The 20,187-nt window shown below is 46.5% G+C and overlaps 2 protein-coding genes across 2 annotated transcripts; both read left to right on the forward strand.

The window, feature by feature from the left end:
• The first annotated feature begins 312 nt into the window (after positions 1-312).
• LOC147333691 (E3 ubiquitin-protein ligase TRIM21-like) lies at positions 313-13,116 on the forward strand. Its single transcript, XM_086268837.1, has 2 exons — positions 313-365; positions 10,657-13,116. The coding sequence occupies exon 2, from the start codon at positions 10,666-10,668 to the stop codon at positions 12,334-12,336; it is 1,671 nt and encodes a 556-aa protein (XP_086124963.1). The 5' UTR covers positions 313-365; positions 10,657-10,665; the 3' UTR covers positions 12,337-13,116.
• A 4,308-nt stretch (positions 13,117-17,424) lies between these two features.
• LOC147333692 (uncharacterized) lies at positions 17,425-20,004 on the forward strand. Its single transcript, XM_086285828.1, has 5 exons — positions 17,425-17,455; positions 18,999-19,040; positions 19,120-19,389; positions 19,470-19,709; positions 19,799-20,004. Exons 1-5 carry the CDS (start codon positions 17,425-17,427, stop codon positions 20,002-20,004), a joined length of 789 nt encoding a protein of 262 aa, XP_086141954.1.
• The last annotated feature ends 183 nt before the right edge of the window (positions 20,005-20,187 follow it).

Consider the following 20,187-nt stretch of genomic DNA (forward strand, 5'->3'; position numbering starts at 1 on the left):
TGTACTTTTACCACCTGTGTCTGAGACCTCCTTCAGGGTCCACCTGAAGCTCTCAGTCTGCTGTGGAAAAAGGAAATCCAGGTGAGTTTCTCCTGATCACCTGAGGCCGTCATTACTGTTTGAACTTTACCCACACACCACTCCTCACTCCTCCCACCCGCTGCACACAGTCACTGAGTACAGACCGGCTGATTCCTGTAAAGGGAGAGGCAGGAAGAGGCGGAGCAACACCTGAAAAACAAGAAGCTCAACGTCATTTTGCAGAAGTGAAAGTGTGAGAGAGCAGCAGCAGAGCTGCAGTCGAGTCCTGTTTGTCTCTAAAAGAAGATTCACTGGAGTCCATCAGGTTTCTCTCAGCAACAGTGGTGAGTGCAGCTGATCACACTTCCTGCTTCTACACAAATCTTCACTCTGTTCACTTCATCAGGGTCTAGAGCGCCACCTCATTTCTCCATGGTGCCACTTAGGCTACGTCCACACTCGCCCGGATAGATTTGAAAACAGCGCTCCGCGTCCACACTAGTGTTTTCAGTCGTTTTCACAGAGTTGTGCGTCCACATTAAGACGGCTGAAAACGCTTACGTTCCAGTCCTGCGCATGCGTGAAACGCAAGACGATTCGACCGGTCTCATTTCTGTCTGCCGCTTATTCACTTTCCAGCTGTTTGAAACGTCGCGGCAAAAGGTGGAGGAAAAGCACCGAGTTTTAAAATGGACTAACAATGAGGTGGAGTTGTTGCTGCGAGTAACACAAAAGTACAAAGTTGCAAAAGCGAGAGAGAAATAAAGAATTTGAAGAAAAGCTCTGTGGAGCATGTGCAGACTGATATTCATCTTTAATAGGACTGTCAAAACTGCTGCTGTATAATGCTCTCCACTATCTTTGTTTAATTGGTCACATGCCTGCATCACATGACTAACATGCATCATTGTTTTAGAAAGTCTCTGTTTTCACTGTTCACTGTGACACAAACGCACCGTCTCCAAATTATTTACTTTCCGGCTGTTTGAATCGTCGCAGCAGAGGTGAGCAGCGTGATAGGAGTGGATGTAGCTGTGGGTAATGAGAAAAGATGAAAAGAACGATTGATAACTTTTTCGTTAAGGCCGGTGCTCTGACACGGAGCCATCAACCTCTCAGTGTCTAACACTGGTCTGCAGACGGCATCAGATAATGAGCCACATTAGATGGACTCTGAGCCCACTGACAGTAAAAGGGTGAAGTGTAGACATTTGGAAGAGAGCGGCCTGACCAGTTTCTCTGACTATGATACTGTAAAGCTCACAACATGATGCATTTACTGTGGTGAGTGTGCAAAGACCATGGCAGGTGTTGTGCCAAGGTAGGGATCCCCAACAGGATCTGTTTCCCTGCGTCAGGAACATCGGCTGGGCAGGGAAAGCGGACCCAACGCACTCCGCCTCCATCACGACCAACTAGACGTGGAAGGAGTGATGTTTTAGTGACAACATGAAAGATGAGTGTGACCGTTCAGTTTGTGGGTTACAACAGAAAATGATACATTTATTGTTCTCGTGTGTTATCGGACGGGATCATTTTAACAAACCGAGGACATTTTCCTGATAATTATCTGTATCCTCCTGTAACTTTACTGTTTAAAGAGCTAAAACCTCCAACATTTCAGGATCAATAAGTCCTTATAAGACGTGTTTGTGAGCTAAAAATCAAGAATGTGGGATACTGTTTGTCTGTGTCAGCCAAACAACTTCACATCTTTGTAACGACTGTTAAAAAGATGTTCATCCTGTTGATCCTGTTCATCTGGACGCTGCACTGTACAGCAGACACGACGTTGTTCAGTTTGTGTTTCAGATGAACCAGTTTGTGTCTGAGTGTGTTGCTGGGTCTCCACCAGTTACTCTGACAACTGAAGGTTCAAGATTTTTATTTTGACATTTGCACACAGGACCAACAGTCCATGCACAGTGGAATACTTGTGCAGAGCTTTCCAAGTCAAATCACACTTTAACAATATAAAGACAGAAAAAGCAGAAGGATAGAAATGAAGTCCGGAGTAGGGTAGTCGTACTATTTTCTTTTTTTTTTTCTTAAATTTTTTTTTATTTTTGCATTTAAATTAAACATAACATGCTTATACAAAATCAACCAAGAACAATTACTGTTTTTAACATTTGTGAACTTATGAGCATGAAAGGAGAAAGGAGAAAAAAAAAAAAGAAAGGAAAAAAGAAGAAAAAGAAAAGGAAGAAAAAAAAACTATTTCAACAATTATACATCCTAATCAAACAGGTTTTATTCCTGGTAGATGGTCATTTAATAATGTCCGTTTATTATTAAATACAATTAATTTAGGTTATGGAAAAGAGGTTAAAACAGCAGTACTTTCTCTGGACGCTCAAAAAGCATTTGATCAGATTGAATGGTCTTATATATTTGAGACTCTAAAACAATTTGGTTTTGGGGAGTACTTTAGGGATTGGATTAAAATGATTTATCTGTGTCCGGTGTCCTGTATTCTCACTAATGCAGATAAATCCTCTCCCTTTCAATTACAACGCGGGGTGAGACAGGGGGATCCCCTCTCACCGCTTCTTTTTGATATAGCCCTGGAGCCCCTAGCCATTAACATAAGAAACCACCCAGGTATACAGGGAGTTAAATTTGGGAATGTGGAAAGTCTTGTTAACATTTATGCAGATGACTTACTGATCTGCCTTTCCAAGCCAGAAATCTCATTCCCTAATCTTTTAAATTGTATTAAACACTTTGGGAAATTATCAGGATATATGATCAATTGGGATAAATCTGAATTTATGCCAATAACAGATAATCTATGCCCAAAGTTCCTCAGCTCACTCCCATTCAAATTAGTAACTACGTCTTTTACCTATCTTGGTCTTAAGATCTCTAAAAATCCCAAACTCCTTTATAAATTGAATTTCCTGGAAATGCTGGATAAGTTCAAAGATGATATTAGAAAATGGAAGCTGCTTCCTCTGTCTCTGATCGGTCGAATAAATCCAGTTAGAATGGTGTCTTTGCCACGATTTTTATATCTTTTTCAAAACCTTCCTATTCACTTGCCACTTAAATTTTTTAAGCAGCTTGATTCATTGATTCACTCATTCATTTGGGCAGGAAAACCCCCTCGGATATCCATGGCTCATCTTCAAAAAAAACACTTCCTGTGGGGGGTTAGGTCTCCCTGTGTTTAGACATTATTATTGGGCAGCAAATTCAAGAGCTCTATTGCACTGGCAGTGGGGCTCGCCTATTGATTATTGTCATGACAAGCTTCCGATCTTGTCATGACCCTGTGCCTTCTCGGCTGACTCTGTATGGCTACAAGTGTTTTTGTTGTGCTGCATCTCTCTCTCTCCCCTGCACTGCGCTCTACCGGGGCGGAGTCATGACGGCTCCAGCCCCTGGCTCGGACACCTGCAAGCAATCATCTCACTCACTTCTTAAGGCGGCTGCTGAGAGTGCTTCCTCGCTGGATTATTGTGTAACACTCGTCAGTGTCATCACTTATCTGAGCCGTTTTTCGAGTTTCTGTCGTGCCACTACTCACCTGCCTTTCCTCTCTGTGCCAGGATTCTCGCCAGCCTGAGGACCGCCGTTGGTGAGCTAAAGCCGGAGTCCGAGCTACCTGAGCTTCAGTGGATGTTGTACATAGCCCTCTTCTTCCCGTGCCTGTGCTTCCCGGAGACCCTCTTCCTGTGCCCCCTCACCTGTATATATTCGCACCTGGTGTCTGTGTGTGTAAATAAATCACGAACTTAAGTGACGGTCTGCCTCCGAGTCCCTCCTGAGCCTGACAGAATAATCCAGCCACCGCTATGGACTCAGCAGGCCCAGCCTCGGCAGCGACAGCCCCTATGTCTCTGGAGGAGCTTCTGCACCGACACGAGCAAATGCTGGTGAAGCTCAGCGGAGACGTGGCGTCTCTAACGCAGGCCTTCGCCCAACGGATTCCGCTGGCCGAGGACCAGCCTCCCGCGGCCCCTCCCCAGGTAACGCACGCTCCTGCCGTCACTACAACAGCCACAGCTACCCAGGCTGCTAGCGCGGTATCATCAGTAGCCTCCGCGGTTTCGCTGGATAAGCTTTTGCCTTCACCTGAGGCTTTTTCTGGGGAGATGGGAAAATGTGCGGGATTTTTGTTGCAGTGTTCTATGCACTTTCAATTACTGCCCCATGTGTTTGTTTCTGACGGGGTTAAGATCGCTTACGTCACCCAGCTACTACGTGATCGAGCCCTGGCCTGGGCCCAGGCCCAGCTGCAGGCTTGCCCCGGAATGTCTTATGACGACTTCCTGTCGCGCTTCAAGTCGGTGTTTGATAAAGGCTCTAGTACAGAGGCAGCTGGCTATCGTTTGATTAATCTGAAGCAAGGTAGGCGAAGCATGGCTGACTTTTCTGTTGATTTCTGGACTCTAGCTGCACAGACCAAATGGGGACCTGAGGCCCTGAAGACCACTCTGTTAAATAATATCCGCGAAGAGCTCAAGGATGAGATAATGATGCGTGAGCTTCCTGCTTCTCTAAATGCTTTGATGTCCCTGTGTATTCAGGTGGATGATCGCCTGCGGGCGCGCCAGAGCTCACGAAGACAGCAGTTTCGCGAGCCCCTGGCTTTTCGGGAGCCCCAACCCGACGCACGGGAGGCTAGAGCTTTTGGAACTGAGGAGGAGGTACCCATGCAGCTGGGACGTTCTCGACTCACCCCTGCGGAGCGACAACGCCGGTTTTCCGCGGGTGAGTGTCTGTATTGCGGTCGCAAGGGGCATTACATCTCTGCCTGCCCGGCGCTGGCAAAAGGGGGCGCCCGCCAGTAATTGAGAGGGTACTGGTGGGCGACCTGTCCAGCAACAAGCCTCTTCCCCGTCTCTTGCTGCCTGCTAAACTCACCCTCCGGTCGTTGTCCCATTCCCTCTCTGTGTTAATTGACTCTGGTGCAGAACAGAATTTCATTGATGCGTCGCTAGTCTCCAAGCTCAGCATTGGCACACGACCACTGCCTCATCCTCTCCGCGTGTCCGCCCTGTCTGGTCACCGGTTGCCTGACATAACGCACGTCACCCTACCTGTCACACTCACTCTCTCCGGTAACCACGTTGAGAACGTTTGTTTCTGTGTGTTTAAGGCTCCAGTAACCCCGCTCGTACTAGGTTATCCATGGCTTTCACAACACAACCCACACATCGACTGGAAGAAGGAGCAAGTTATGGGGTGGGGTGTGGGCTGCCACATGACCTGCCTTCGGGCCGCCACGCCATCTGCTCCCTCTCCCCCCCCCCCGGGAAGCCTTCAAAGTCACCAGAGCTGTCTTCGGTTCCTTCCGTCTATCGTGACCTCGCAGCAGTTTTTAGTAAGGATGAGGCGGGCTCGCTTCCACCACACCGGCCCTATGACTGTGCCATTGATCTTCTCCCTGGGGCGCCTCTCCCCTCTGGCCGCCTCTACAGCCTCACACAGCCCGAAAGGGAAACCATGGAGAGATACGTCAACGACTCTCTGGCTGCTGGGTTAATTCGCCCGTCATCCTCCCCCGTGGGGGCAGGATTCTTCTTTGTTGCAAAAAAAGACAAGACGCTCCGGCCATGTATTGATTACCGCGGCCTCAACAAGATCACAGTAAAGAACAAGTACCCTCTTCCCCTCCTTAATTCTGCTTTCGAACTACTCCAGGGGGCCACGGTGTTCAGCAAACTGGACCTGCGAAACGCTTACCACCTGGTGAGGATCCGGGAGGGAGATGAGTGGAAGACCGCTTTCAACACTCATATCGGACACTATGAGTATCTCGTCATGCCCTTTGGCTTAACCAATGCGCCCGCGGTCTTCCAGGCCCTTGTTAACGATGTTCTGAGGGATTTTATTAATCGATGTGCTTTTGTGTACCTTGATGATATTCTCATTTTCTCTAAGTCCCAGGCGGAGCACGAGAGTCACGTGAGGCAGGTCCTGCAGCGCCTCCTGGAGAACCGGTTGTTCGTGAAAGCGGAGAAATGTGAATTTCACGTTGACACTGTGGCCTTCCTTGGCTATATCATCTCTCAGGGGGATCTCAAACCTGACCCCGAGAAGGTCCGGGCCGTGGTGGACTGGCCTCAACCGCCGAACCGCCAGCAACTCCGACGGTTCCTAGGATTCGCCAACTTCCACCGACGCTTCATAAAGGACTACAGTAAGATCGCCTCACCTCTCACTGCGCTTACCTCTCCCAAAGTTCCTTTTCAGTGGGACCTCTCTGCTCAGGAGGCCTTTTCCCTACTAAAGGAGAAGTTCACTACCGCCCCCATCCTCCGTCAGCCCAACCTCAGGCAACCGTTCGTGGTGGAGGTGGATGCTTCGGACTCTGGAGTGGGAGCAGTTCTGTCTCAACGATTTGAAGGTACGCTCCATCCCTGTGCATTCTTTTCTCGTCGTCTCTCACCCGCAGAACAGAACTACGGCATCGGTGATCGGGAGCTGCTAGCGGTCAAACTGGCCCTGGAGGAGTGGAGGCACTGGCTTGAGGGCGCGGAACACCCATTCATCGTGTGGACCGACCATAAGAACCTTGAGTACATCCGGTCCGCCAAACGCCTAAATTCACGACAAGCCAGGTGGGCCCTCTTCTTCACAAGATTCAATTTCACCATCACTTACAGACCAGGGTCGCGCAACGTGAAGCCCGATGCACTCTCCCGTCAGTTTTCCAGTACGGAAGGAGACTCCGATCCAGAACCGATTCTTCCAGCTACCTGTGTTGTTGGAGCTGTCACATGGGAGATCGAAGCTCTCATGCGCGAGGCCCAGGATACTGACCCCGACCCGGGGACGGGCCCCCCTGGTCGGTTGTTTGTCCCTGCTGCTGTCCGACCTCAGGTACTCCACTGGGGCCACACTGCCCGGTTCACCTGTCATCCAGGAGCCCGCCGCACCATCACCTTCCTGCAGCGGTTTTTCTGGTGGCCCACCTTGGACAAGGACGCCAGGGAGTACGTTATGGCGTGCACCACGTGTGCCCGGAACAAACGTCCCAACCGACCACCCGCCGGGCTTCTTCAACCACTCCCCACGCCAGGACGGCCATGGTCTCACATAGCGCTGGACTTCGTTACGGGGCTCCCACCGTCATCCGGTAACACCACCATCCTCACTATTGTTGACCGTTTTTCTAAGTCGGCTCATTTCATCGCCCTCCCCAAGCTCCCTACAGCCCTGGAGACCGCCCAGCTGCTCACCACCCACGTCTTCCGGCTTCATGGCATTCCGATGGACATCGTTTCCGACCGGGGACCCCAATTTACCTCTCGGGTTTGGAAGGAGTTCTGCGTGCAGATCGGCGCCGCGGTCAGTCTCTCTTCGGGCTTCCACCCTCAGAGCAATGGACAGGCCGAGCGTACCAACCAAGAGCTCGAAGCGGCACTCCGCTGTGTCATCTCTCTCAACCAGGCCACTTGGAGCGAGCAGCTCCCCTGGATTGAGTACGCCCACAACTGCCTGACCTCTTCAGCCACTGGACTGTCGCCGTTCGAAGCCTCATTGGGCTACCAACCACCCCTGTTCCCGGCCGTGGAGGGTGAGCATGCCGTCCCATCGGTACAACATCATTTCCGCAGGTGCCGCCGGGCCTGGCGGTCCACCCGAGCCGCTCTGCTGCGGACGGCGGAGCGCAATAAGGAGATCGCTGACCGCCACCGGATCCCTGCGCCTGCCTATACAGTTGGGCAACAGGTATGGCTCTCCTCACGCTTTGTTCCCCTTCGTGCAGAGTCGAAGAAACTTTCCCCGGCTTTCATCGGTCCGTTTGAGATTGAGGCCCTGGTCAATCCGGTATCCGTCCGTCTGAAGCTGCCTCGCAATATGCGTATCCATAATGTTTTCCATGTCTCCCAGGTCAAGCCCGTGCTCTCCAGCCCGTTGTGCCCTCCTTCCGGGCCCCCTCCGCCCGCCCGGCTCGTGGATGGGCAGGAAGTGTTTAACATCACCCGCATTATGGACTCTCGGCGGCGGGGGCGGGGCGTCCAGTACCTGGTGGACTGGGAGGGCTACGGGCCAGAGGAACGTTCCTGGGTGCCCCGGTCGGCGGTTCTGGCTCCTGGTCTGCTCCGCGAGTTTCACCGGCGGCATCCGGGTAAGCCAGGTGGGTCACCGAGGGGCTCCCGTTGAGGGGGGGGTACTGTCATGACCCTGTGCCTTCTCGGCTGACTCTGTATGGCTACAAGTGTTTTTGTTGTGCTGCATCTCTCTCTCTCCCCTGCACTGCGCTCTACCGGGGCGGAGTCATGACGGCTCCAGCCCCTGGCTCGGACACCTGCAAGCAATCATCTCACTCACTTCTTAAGGCGGCTGCTGAGAGTGCTTCCTCGCTGGATTATTGTGTAACACTCGTCAGTGTCATCACTTATCTGAGCCGTTTTTCGAGTTTCTGTCGTGCCACTACTCACCTGCCTTTCCTCTCTGTGCCAGGATTCTCGCCAGCCTGAGGACCGCCGTTGGTGAGCTAAAGCCGGAGTCCGAGCTACCTGAGCTTCAGTGGATGTTGTACATAGCCCTCTTCTTCCCGTGCCTGTGCTTCCCGGAGACCCTCTTCCTGTGCCCCCTCACCTGTATATATTCGCACCTGGTGTCTGTGTGTGTAAATAAATCACGAACTTAAGTGACGGTCTGCCTCCGAGTCCCTCCTGAGCCTGACAGATCTGGCTCCAGGTAGAGGCAGCAACAGTATCTGAAGCCTCATTACCGGTCTTATTGTTTTCTAACACGGGTTCTTTTAACAATTCGCTCAGTCGTAATTTTGTTGTTAAACACTCCTTAAAGATATTAAGTCAAATTAGGAAATCTCTCAAACAACCTGATTTTTCAGTAGGAATGCCAATAATACATAACTACTTGTTTAAACCAGGTAAAATGGATAGGGTGTTTTTAGAATGGGGGGGGAACGGGATTGAAATACATTGAGGACTTATATACAGATGACAAATTTATGTCCTTCCTTCAACTTCAAGAAAAGTTTCAATTACCTCAATCACATTTTTTTCGTTATCTTCAAATAAGGAATTTTGTTCAACAAAACTTTTCAGACTTTCCACTGAAGCCACGAAGTTATACTTACTTTGATATAATTCGGAAAGCAGATTTTAAACATTTGATATCTCAGTTTGTTAAGTGCTTTACAATCCCAGTTGATTCCGACCGAATTAAGAAAACATGGGCTGAAGACCTCGGGGTCCCTCTGTCTGAAGACCAATGGTCAAATTGTTTGTCCAATATTCAGAAAGGCTCAATAAATGCCAGATATAAACTAATCCAGTTTAAAGTCATTCATAGACTACACTTTTCTTAAACTTAACCGGATCTATAATTCTGTATCCCCCTTATGTGACAGAGGTAAAGTCGGTGAAGGTTCCCTTGCACATTTATTTTGGCATTGCCCTGTTTTGAATGCTTTTTGGAGCCAGATTTTTTATGTGGTTTTCAAACCAATTTAGGAAAAAAGTACCACGTGATGGTACATTGGCTATACTTGGATCATTTGCATCAGTCGAATCTTTTTCCTTTTCACAAAAACAGATAATTACAATGGGTATGCTGGCTGCAAAGAAACTTATTCTTTTACAGTGGCGGTCTTCTTCGGCCCCGTGTTTTAACAGGTGGCTTAATGAGATGGTGTCTGTGGCCAGGGTGGAGCAGATAAGATTTGATAGAGAGGGGAAACTGGCGAGTTTTTGTATGATTTGGCAACCATTTCTAGAATTCTTAAAAAAATAACTGATCATAATTCATGCCTCACACTCCGCGTGAATTATTTTATTTGTACTATTTTCTATATACAAAGAAAAAGAAGAAAATGTACAGAGAGTGTGTAGTTCTCTACCTCTTATCGCACTCACAGTGTTGCACATTTGTTGCACAGATCTGTTTCACAAGTCTGTTGTGAGTGTATTGCCCGATGGTCAGTGAACCGATGATACATTCAAAGTGAGGTTAAGTAGTGCTGTGTTATTTTAAGTGTTCAGTGTGTTTTTGTTTGCCGTCAGTCTGACAGTTGTGGGGAAGAAGCTGTTGAAGAATCGTGTTCTGTGTGTGATGCTGCTGTCCGCTCTGTTGTGTCTGAGATTGTATGTGCAGCTTTGTATGTGCAGGTCCATGGATGCAAGTGTTGTTCCCATAATCCTCTCTGCAGACTTTCTGACTCTGCAGAGCCTTCCTCTCTGTCTGTGTAGTGTTTCCATACCAGACAGTGATGCCTGCGGTGAGGATGCTGTCTATCAGTCCTCTGCAGGCCTGGGTGAGAGGGTGGTGGTTCATGCCAGCTTTCCTGAGCAGCCGAATGAAATAAAGCCTTTGCTGGGCTTTTTTCACAGTTGCTGTGGTGTTGAGAGTCCAGCTCAGGTCTGATGTAACCTGCAGTCCCAGGAATCTGTGGCTGTTTGCCCTCTCCACCTCTGTCCCTTTGACGATAAGAGGTTGCAGGGGAGGGAGTTCTTCCAAAAGTGCAGTATTCATTCCTTGGTCCGTGTTGAGGATGAGGTGAAGAAGCTTCTGTGATGAAAAGAAACTTAAAGAAGTCCAGACGCTTTTCTCTCCAAGCTCCTCAGACTACTGACGCTTGTTTCTCTCTTTGTAAAATGAAATTTAAAGTGAATTTTGAATCAAATGTTTCTTTTCTTTCTCCCTCAGAGTGCAGACATGTCTGCTGCCAGCAATCTGCGATCTGAAGATCAGTTTCTGTGCTCCATCTGTCTGGATGTGTTCACTGATCCAGTCTCTACACCATGTGGACACAACTTCTGCAAAACCTGCATCAGTCAGCACTGGGACATGAGTCAGAGCTGTCAGTGTCCCATGTGTAAAGAGACTTTCTACACTCGACCTCAGCTGAAGATCAACACTTTGTTCTCTGAGATGGTTGCTCAGTTCAGACGTGAAGCTCAGCAGAAAGCCAGCAGCAGCAGCTCAGAGCAACAAGCTGCCAAACCAGGAGAAGTTCCCTGTGACGTCTGCACTGGAACCAGACTGAAGGCCCTGAAGTCCTGCCTGGTGTGTCAGACGACCTACTGTCAGACTCACCTGGAGCCTCATCTGACACTGAAAGGTCTGAAAAGACATCAGCTGGTTGATGCTGTGGAGAACCTGGAAGGCAGGATGTGCACGAAGCACGATAAACTCCTGGAGCTGTTCTGTAAGACCGACCAGACATGTGTCTGCATGCTCTGCTCTGTTTTAGACCACAAGAACCACGAGTTTGTTCCTCTGAGAGAAGAATATGAAGGAAAGAAGGCAGAGCTGGAGAAGACAGAGGCTGAGATTCAGCAGATGATCCAGAAGAGACGACTGAAGATTCAGGAGATCACAGAGTCGGTGAAGATGAGTAAAGATGCTGCAGACAGACAGAAAGCAGAAGGTGTTCAGGTCCTCACGGCTCTGATGGAGTCTGTTGAGAGACGCCTGAAGGAGCTCATGAAGGAGATCGAAGACAAACAGGAAGCTACAGAGAAACAGGCTGAAGGTCTCATCAAAGATCTGGAACAGGAAATCTCTGAGCTGATGGAGAGAAGCTCTGAGGTGGAGCAGCTCTCACGCTCTGAAGACCACCTCCACCTCCTCCAAAGCTTCTCCTCCCTGAAAGCTGCTCCACCCGGCAAGGACTGGACAGAGGTCAGAGTTCATCCACCATCATATGAGGGGACTGTGGGGAGAGCTGTGGCTCAGCTGGAGGAGACAGTCTGGAAACCCATGAAGAAGAAGCTGTTAGAGGCTGAGCTGCAGAGGGTGCAGCAGCATGAGGTGGATGTGACTCTGGATCCTGATACAGCTCATCCTAATCTCATCCTGTCTGATGATGGAAAACAAGTGTATCATAGTGATGTGAGGAAGAATCTTCCAGACAACCCAGAGAGATTTTCTCAATGTCCTGGTGTTTTAGGAGAGCAGAGTTTCTCTTCAGGCAGATTTTACTTTGAGGTTCAGGTTAAAGGAAAGACTAAATGGACTTTAGGAGTGGCCACAGAGTCGATCAACAGGAAGGGAGACATCACAGTGATACCTCAGGATGGTTTCTGGACTGTGTGGCTGAGAAATAGAAATGAATACAAAGCTTGTGCTGACCCTCTAGTCCCCCTCTGTCTTCATCCTGGTCCTGAGAAGGTGGGGGTGTTTGTGGATTATGAGGAGGGTCTGGTCTCCTTTTATGATGTAGGTGCTGCAGCTCTGATCTACTCCTTTACTGGCTGCTCCTTCACTCACAAACTCCACCCATACTTCGGTCCCTGTACCAATGATGGAGGTAAAAACTCTGCACCTCTGATCATCTGTCCTTTCAATCAAACTGATCAACGACTGATTTTATTGGATGAATGATTGATTTTTCTTGAAGGGAACAAATGAACACATTGAGTGTAAATCCTCTACAGTCTCCATGTTTCTATAGAATCTGATCATCAGGACTCTGATTCACACTTTGATTCTCATGGAGTTTGATTTGAACAGAAGAAAAGTTGAATCAGGAAATGTTCCCACTGATGGAGACTCGAGCTGAAGAGCAAATATCAGAGAACAAATGTCCAAAAGCTTCATTTCCAATAAAGTTTGTTCAATGCTTTGAGTGAATCCAGACTCATGTGTGGCTGTTATACGGAGCATCAGAGTCCAGCTGAGTTATGTTGGATACAAACTGCTTATTTTGGCTCTGTGAGGAGTTTTGTTCACTGAAAACTGATGAGACGGATAATATTCAAAGAACTCTGTAGAGATTCATGCATCCATGTTCTCCACCTGCAGGTGTGGAGGAGAAAGGTGGAGCACAGACTGCTGCATCCTTCCAGTCACATCATTTTGATGATTATATTTGCATGTTGTGATGATTTGGGTTAAAGACAAACAGAGTTGAACGGCTGCAGTCACAGCATGAAGACGATGCTGAAGCTGAGCTGTCAGTGAACATGTTTCACTGTGATTTGATTTGAAGAATAGAAAGTGTGTGTGGCTGCTGACAGCTGCAGTCTCTGCTAGTCTGCATAACACACACACAACTTTCCCCCTGAGGCAACGATGCAGCAACAACACAACAGCTGCAGACACACACACGATTGTGCGCTCCCTTTCAGTCTGAACTCTCAAACACACAAACAAACTCTATCAATGTCGTACTGTTAAAGAATTCCTCCTTCTTCAGTAACAATGATTTGAGGTCTCTACCAGTGTCTCTTGTTTTGACCTTTGACCTCTTTATTCCTTATAACCAAAAAAACCCTTTTATCTGATATTTTCACCTTATTGATTGATTATATATATCTATTATATTTTCTCACCTTACCTTATTTTGACCTTTGACCTATGTCCTTGTTAGCCTTGATCTTCCTTCATCAAACGTGAAATTTCTTTCACCTTTGAACTTAAAGCTTAAATCAAACCTTTGTTAAAAAGCTTCTTACCAACTTGTAATTCCAACTCTCTGCATTAAACACGTATCTTATCATATAAACACTGGATCACTGAGAGAACTTTAGGCAGAACCAAATGAAGCAGCTGACCTCGTCAAACTCACAGCGACAGTAACTGACAGTGAATTATTTTAATCTTCTTCATTGTATTTGTTAGAAACATTTATTTTCCTTTAATTGGACTTTGGTTAAGTTCAATCCGATGTATTAACCGACCTTTGAGGTGAAGTGCAGCTGCGAAGAACGCTACGGCAGGCAATGAGGTGCGTTTAATGTCGCTCTGTTAATTTGAGCGTCCATAAATTGAATGTCTTATTTTTTCTTACTTTATTATTGCTAATTTATTGGAGAATTAGGCCATTTAATTAAGATAGATTTTATGTTGTTGGTGGTAAAGATCTGGATGGATGCTTTATTTTATTCTGTGTTTCTATTTTTCAGTTTTACTTTTCAAGACTTGGTGAATTGCCTTTTTCTACTTTTTGTTTAGTTTTGTTAAAATTAGCAGCAGTGAGAAGTGTTGTTGTCGGTCTTGAATATATTTGATGTAGCCCACACTGTTAAGGTAAGTGTCATGTTTTTAGTTGTTAGTCTGATGAAGAATCTTTTATTTTTCTCCAAAAGTTGATTGTGTTTATCTGGACATAGTGTTTTTCAGGTCCAGCTGAATGCAGGTTTCCCCAGTCTTATACGTGTCAGGAGCATCAGCACAGCTGAAATGCATTTTTCCTAAGCACCGCGTCTCTGTGGCTTTTAAACGCCAAAACACGCTAAAACAAAAATGGGTCCACCCCAAGGATGGGGTCCCCCGGTGTAGTTTCCACTGTGACAGACTGTAGGCTGGTTTCTCTCTGTGGTGGCCCCCCCACAGTGTACCCACCGTGCTTCACTGTGTGGACGCTGTTCTTTGGGTTGTAGCTGCATCTTCTTCTCGTTTCACCTCCTCTGACCACAGGACGTTTCAGTCTGCAGGTCTTCGTCCTCAGCAGTGTGGCTGAAGGTGTCTGCAGACGTGGAGCTCTGTGAGCTCACAGTGCGTCCCTGTGCAGCCTGTAGAGTCTTTGAAGTCTTTGCTCTGACAGGCTTGTTCTGTGCTGGGCGGCTCTTTGACTTTCTTCAGGTTTCCCTTCCTGACACTCTGATAACCTCAGATATCCACAACGTGAATCCTCACAAACATCTTTTTCTCTCTTTTCACTCAAACCTTCTGACGTTTTCACACCGACTGTAAATATGAAGAAAACCCTCAGTTTGACGCCACGCCCCCAAACCAGTTCGGCAGTAAAGTGTGAGCAGACGGAGCTGTTACCAGGATGTAAACAGGATGTGCCCTTTCACAGTTAAAGCCTCAGGAATAAAAACATGACCCGATCTTAAATTTTTAAAGATAAAATAAAGTTTAAAGACGACGATGAGCATGTGACTCACTGCTCAGAGCCCACTCACCCAGGTGCATGATGGGAGCAGGAGGAGGAGGCTGGGCCGAGCGTATAGAAACCAAACAAACAAATAAACAACAGCACGACAAACACGTGAACCAGACTTTACCTGTAAACTTACCTGGTGTCTCCCAGGGAGACCACAGTTATGGAGCTGACAGGTAAGTACGTGCAGTACACACTTCCTGTCCTGAAACACACACACAGGTAAACCGCACAGGTACGTAACCATCGGCGTGACTTTGTATTGAACATTGGGGGGTCAAGATCTCTGTCTAAATAAATAAATCTGGGTACATTTCCAGATGATTAAACAACTATTTTGCTGGTAACACCTGAAACGAGTAAAGAAAACCAGCAGCCTATTAATGCAAGATAATCCATAACTTTATTGGAGCTGACATTGTTGGAAATGAGTCCAAATAAAGAGTCCAAACATTTATAAGCCTGTCTATGTGTGTCTCACCTGGACAGCCTACTCTGGAAACCAGACAACAGCAGAGTGTTACCCAGCAACAGGCCAGGTGGGTAGGGGGTAAGTAAGTTAGCTGGATTTGATTGTTGACGATTTCGCGTGATCTTGGATCGTTCGGTTCTCCGAAGCTCATTCGGGACTTGCTGTCATAGCAACAGATCCGTAAGCGTAAACCTGCTCAGGAGCAGGCTTACTTTATGTAAACAGGATTAGATCGCAGCCACTCAGGTATGTCCGCTTCATGTATACGAAAGCAACGGTGAAATATACTCACTCAAATGAGCAATCCTATTTATCCATATTGTATATTCTGTATCTATATGTGTATATGTGGTGTATTTATGCTTATATCCTTACTCTTATTCCCCTTAATGTATCTGTAACAGGCAACTTCTTTCGGTGCTTTGCTACTGGAAACTGAATTTCCTGGAGGAACCCACCCGAGGGATTAATAAAGTTTCATCTAATCTAATCTAATCTAATCTACTTGGGTTTTCTTCCTGCAGCCCTCATGTTTACTCAAGGTTTAGTTCTGTCTTCATGCTGATTTTCTTGTTCAGTCGTGTCTCATGTTGCAGTTTGTCAATCCTGTCCCTGTGCTCTGTGTTCCCTCTGTTCAGTATCAAGTCTGTGCCTCATGTGTTTCCTGTTTTATTTTGATAGTCCCTGTCCTGTGTGCAGTGTGCTTGGTTTTGCTTCCCTTCTGTCATTAGGCCTGATTTGTCCCAGATGTGTTACCACCTATTCCCCATCTTCTCGTAGTCCTGCTTGTGTATTTAAGCCCTGTGTTTCTCTGTTAGTTGTTGTGTTGTACCCTCACTGTACTGTGTTTTGTTTTCTATGTGCTTCTGGTAATGTTTTGGTTCACTCTTTCCTGGTTTGATTTTCTACTTTCCCGGGTTTCTAGTTTGGGCTTAAGTTTTGAGTTTCTAGTTTTGTTTTCTTCTATTTCTATTCGAGTGTTCTCCAGCAATAAAGCTGCCACTTTAGTTAATCATTCTGTCTCTGGGTCCTGCGTAGTGATGGTGAGATGAAGCCTCATGATGAACTGAAGCTTTCCATCCAATTGGTCGACTCATGGTTCGAAGCATTGTGATCATTCATTTGTTCTACTACTCAATTCAAGTGAAGCGGGCTCTTTGATTATAATGATGTGTAAACCTTATGTACATCTGGATAATGACACAAACTAGTGTTTGGTGCTTCACTTTTTAATAAACTAAAAGACAGAAATCAGATTATAGGATGTGTAGTGTTGTTTATTTATATTTTGGTGTTTATCATTTGTGATATTTATTACTGTGTGCATACTTTATTAGGAGAGACAAAATTAAAAAAAAAAAATCTCTTCCTTGCTGGTTCCATCGAAGAAGAAATGCACAAGTAACTATGTAGCACGTACGTAATCCAATTCCACAACACGGTGTGATGGGGAATCAGCTGTTTTCCTGCCCATGTTATTTCGAATCTGGCGCGAACCGGTGAACCAGTCCCTGAATCAGTTACGTGGTACGGACTGCCCGCGAGGCCTCGAATGTCACTGCATACGTAATCAAAGCAAGCCTCGATACGCGCTTCAGAAAAACGCCCCCGCGATTACCCGACGCACGATTCGAAGCTTCGACACACAGGACACATCACTAGTCCTGCGTTTGGGTCCTACATCCTGCCTGCCACCTCAACACCTTTAATTTTACAGCTTCTTAGTTATTATAAAGTGCTGCAACTCATAATGTTTTCTAAGATAGTAAAACCAGATTTAAACCGACTACTTCTACAAAGATGGAGCTAAAGTGATGATATACATTTATAGTTTGGACTTGGACACATACAGTCTGTTTTTCCTTATAACTACATGTGAGTTCAATTAACATTTTGTGGGAAAAGGGAATTTGTTTTTTAAAAGGATTATAGATTCGGAGCTGAATTACCCAACGGAACATCTCATTCACTGATGTTTGCTGGAGAAGCTGCTCTGTCTCTTTGTGATGGAGCAGCAGCGTGACGTACTGAAGACTGTTAACGGGGAAGTGCTGAAGCTGAAGGCGTCTCTCTGCTGCTCAGACTGACGTTCAGTCGTCATCCAGACAACATGAAGACTGCACCGGTCTCTCTGCTCCTCGGTGAGTCAAACACTAAAATCATCGATTTATTTATCACAGCTCCAACAAACAATATGGCAGGAAAACAACCTTTCAGCAGTTACAAGCTTGCAGCTACTGACTTTAAAGTTCATGTAAAAATTCTGAAAAGTTTTGTCAAGGCGAGAGGAACAGTTCATTCTCCTTCTTATGTCTTTCAGGTTTCATTGGATTGGTGGCTGTGAAGTTGGGCAGGAACCAAGACGTGATGTTAATGTTGAATAATGGAGCTCACAGTTTTAACTGAAATGTATGAAGAGTGATAGAAAATGGTTTCAAACATGCATGATGAAAGTTTTTCGGTTTAAATCGATCTCATCATCACTGCAAACCTCTCAGAGGTTCAGACTCAGCAGTTTAACCTGGAATCCTGCAGGAAAGTCACCATATAGTCTGGACTAAGTCAGCGATTAAACCTTCTGCCCAGCTAAGTGTCAGCAACATGAAGACCAAAAAGAACAAAAGAGACTTGACCTCTTTTCATCAAACATCTCTTCAGTCAGGAAACCACAGCCTCTGACTGCATGAAGCACAGGGTCCTCTGACTGCGTCCCCTCTTTTATCTAGTCTTCACTTCCTCTATTCACAGCCAATTTTCCATTAAGAGGACTGAGTGTATTCAAACAACCACAGACGGTTTTGACTGTTAAAGTTCCCATTCCCGTTGACATGATGACCTTTAAACAGCAGCAGTGTGGGAGTGAAACAGGCCGCAAATCTGAAAATGAAAACTGTGCTTTTGAAGGGTGGCTTCTTAGTCCCACACTTTCTTCTCTGCACATGAATGAAAGCTCATCCATGCACAGTTCTCCATTGTTTACAATGCTGTGCACTGTGATGTTTACCGTTGATTGCCATCTGATCAAAAAATGTATAGAAAACAGGAAAAGACAGGCTAACCTGCGTTGCTGTCTCGGTGGTATTTTATAACTTCCTGTTCCTGTTACAGTGCACGGTGGTGTTTGTGTAGTTTAATCTGCGTGGCTCACAGATCTGGCAAAAATACAGACCTTCCATAATTAAGTAGAAGTACAAATACTACTGTTCAAAAATACTCCAGTAAAAGATGAAGTACTGATTCAACTTATTAACTCAAGTAAAAGTAAAAAAAAGTACAGACTAGGAAATGTACTCAAAGTAAGAAAGTACAAAGTAGTAGCAGTAAAACCCTGGCTGATTGTGACCCACACCCATTACCACACCTTGGCTCATGTGATTAGGTAGAGGATCATCAGGGGGTCCATTGTCCCTCTCAGGGGGAAACTCCCACAGAGCTTAAATGTGGGTCTCTTCACCGTTTGATCCTAGAACTGAAGAAGCTTCTCAGATGAGAGGTGAAACGTCTTCAAGCAACTTAAAGAAGTCCAGACGCTTTTCTTTCCAAGCTCCTTAGGTTGTGGCAGATACTTCAGGAGATTAAAAAGTTTCCTGAGAGAAAAAAAACAACAACAAAAAAAAACTGTGCAGCCTCAGTCTTTCTTTAAATGACCTCTGACCTTCAGTGACCTCTGACCTCCTGTTGCAGGTGTGTGTGTGCTGCTGCTGTCTGCACTGGCTGTTTGTGCAGGTGAGTAGATGAAGTGCACCATGGTCCAGGACAAACACTGAGTGTAAACACTGATAGAAACTGTCCGTCTGTCCTCCAGTCTCTCTGAGCATCAGTCCAAACCTTCAGCAGTTCTTCACAGCAGCCTCAGTGTCTCTGACATGTGACGGTCAGCTGGGCTCTGATGGATACACAGTGAAGAGGGACACAGGAAGTGGGACTGAGTCATGTGGAGCAGGTGGGCGGGGCTTCGGGAGGTTCAATGGTTCATCCTGTTTGCTTGATAAGCAAAGCGAGCCAATCAGTGGAGTTTACTGGTGTGAAGGTGAAGCTGGAGAGAAGAGTGAAGAAGTCAACATCACTGTATCAGGTAATGAAGTCGTTCATTTCATCAGACTAACAGCAGACTGTTATACCACCTCTACATCACTCTGTGGGTCTTTTCCTCAGATAAAGAAGTGATCTTGGAGATCCCTGCACTTCCTGTGAGGACAGGAAGTGATGTCACGCTACGCTGTAAAAAGAAAATTGGTGGCACAGCTGCAGCTTATTTCTACTTTAATGGACGTCCTGTTGGACCTAAATCAGAGCACATAATCACCATTAACGTGCAGCAGTCTGATGAAGGTCTCTACTGGTGTGCTACTGATGAGTTTGGATCATCTCCTCAGAGCTTTCTGAGGGTCAGAGGTCAGATCACTGACATCACTTCCTGTTTAAAGCAAACCTGCTGAGCTTATAATAAATTCAATGACCCAGTTTTATCATCTCTCCTGCAGATGTCTATGACACCACCACCATTTCACCAAGTGCCACCAAACCACCACCAACAACAACTATCAATCTCAATTCCCCTCCTTCTACATCGTCCTCCTCCATCATCTCACCTGTAGCTGCTCTGGGTTCTCTGGGTCTTCTAGATCTTATTCTGGTTGCAGCTTTGCAAGTTGTTGAAAACACGCAGTTCTTTGAATCTTTGGGCTGAAGGAAGGACAATACTCGGTGTATATATGCTCAATCAACAATCATTTATTTCGGTACACTTCACAATAAGAGCATTACAACGTCCGGACGGGAGAGATGCCTGCAGAGGTTCGACAGCATGTCTCAAAATGGTGGCAACTTTCACAGACTTTTATAGCTAATCCCAGCCCCCCTCTTTGTCATA

The sequence above is a fragment of the Aulonocara sp. 'chitande type north' Nkhata Bay genome, linkage group LG3 (assembly GCF_057382095.1).
Source record: "Aulonocara sp. 'chitande type north' Nkhata Bay isolate Kocher_YH1m ecotype deep benthic linkage group LG3, A_spYH_male_GT1.1, whole genome shotgun sequence".
NCBI lineage: Eukaryota > Metazoa > Chordata > Actinopteri > Cichliformes > Cichlidae > Aulonocara > Aulonocara sp. 'chitande type north' Nkhata Bay.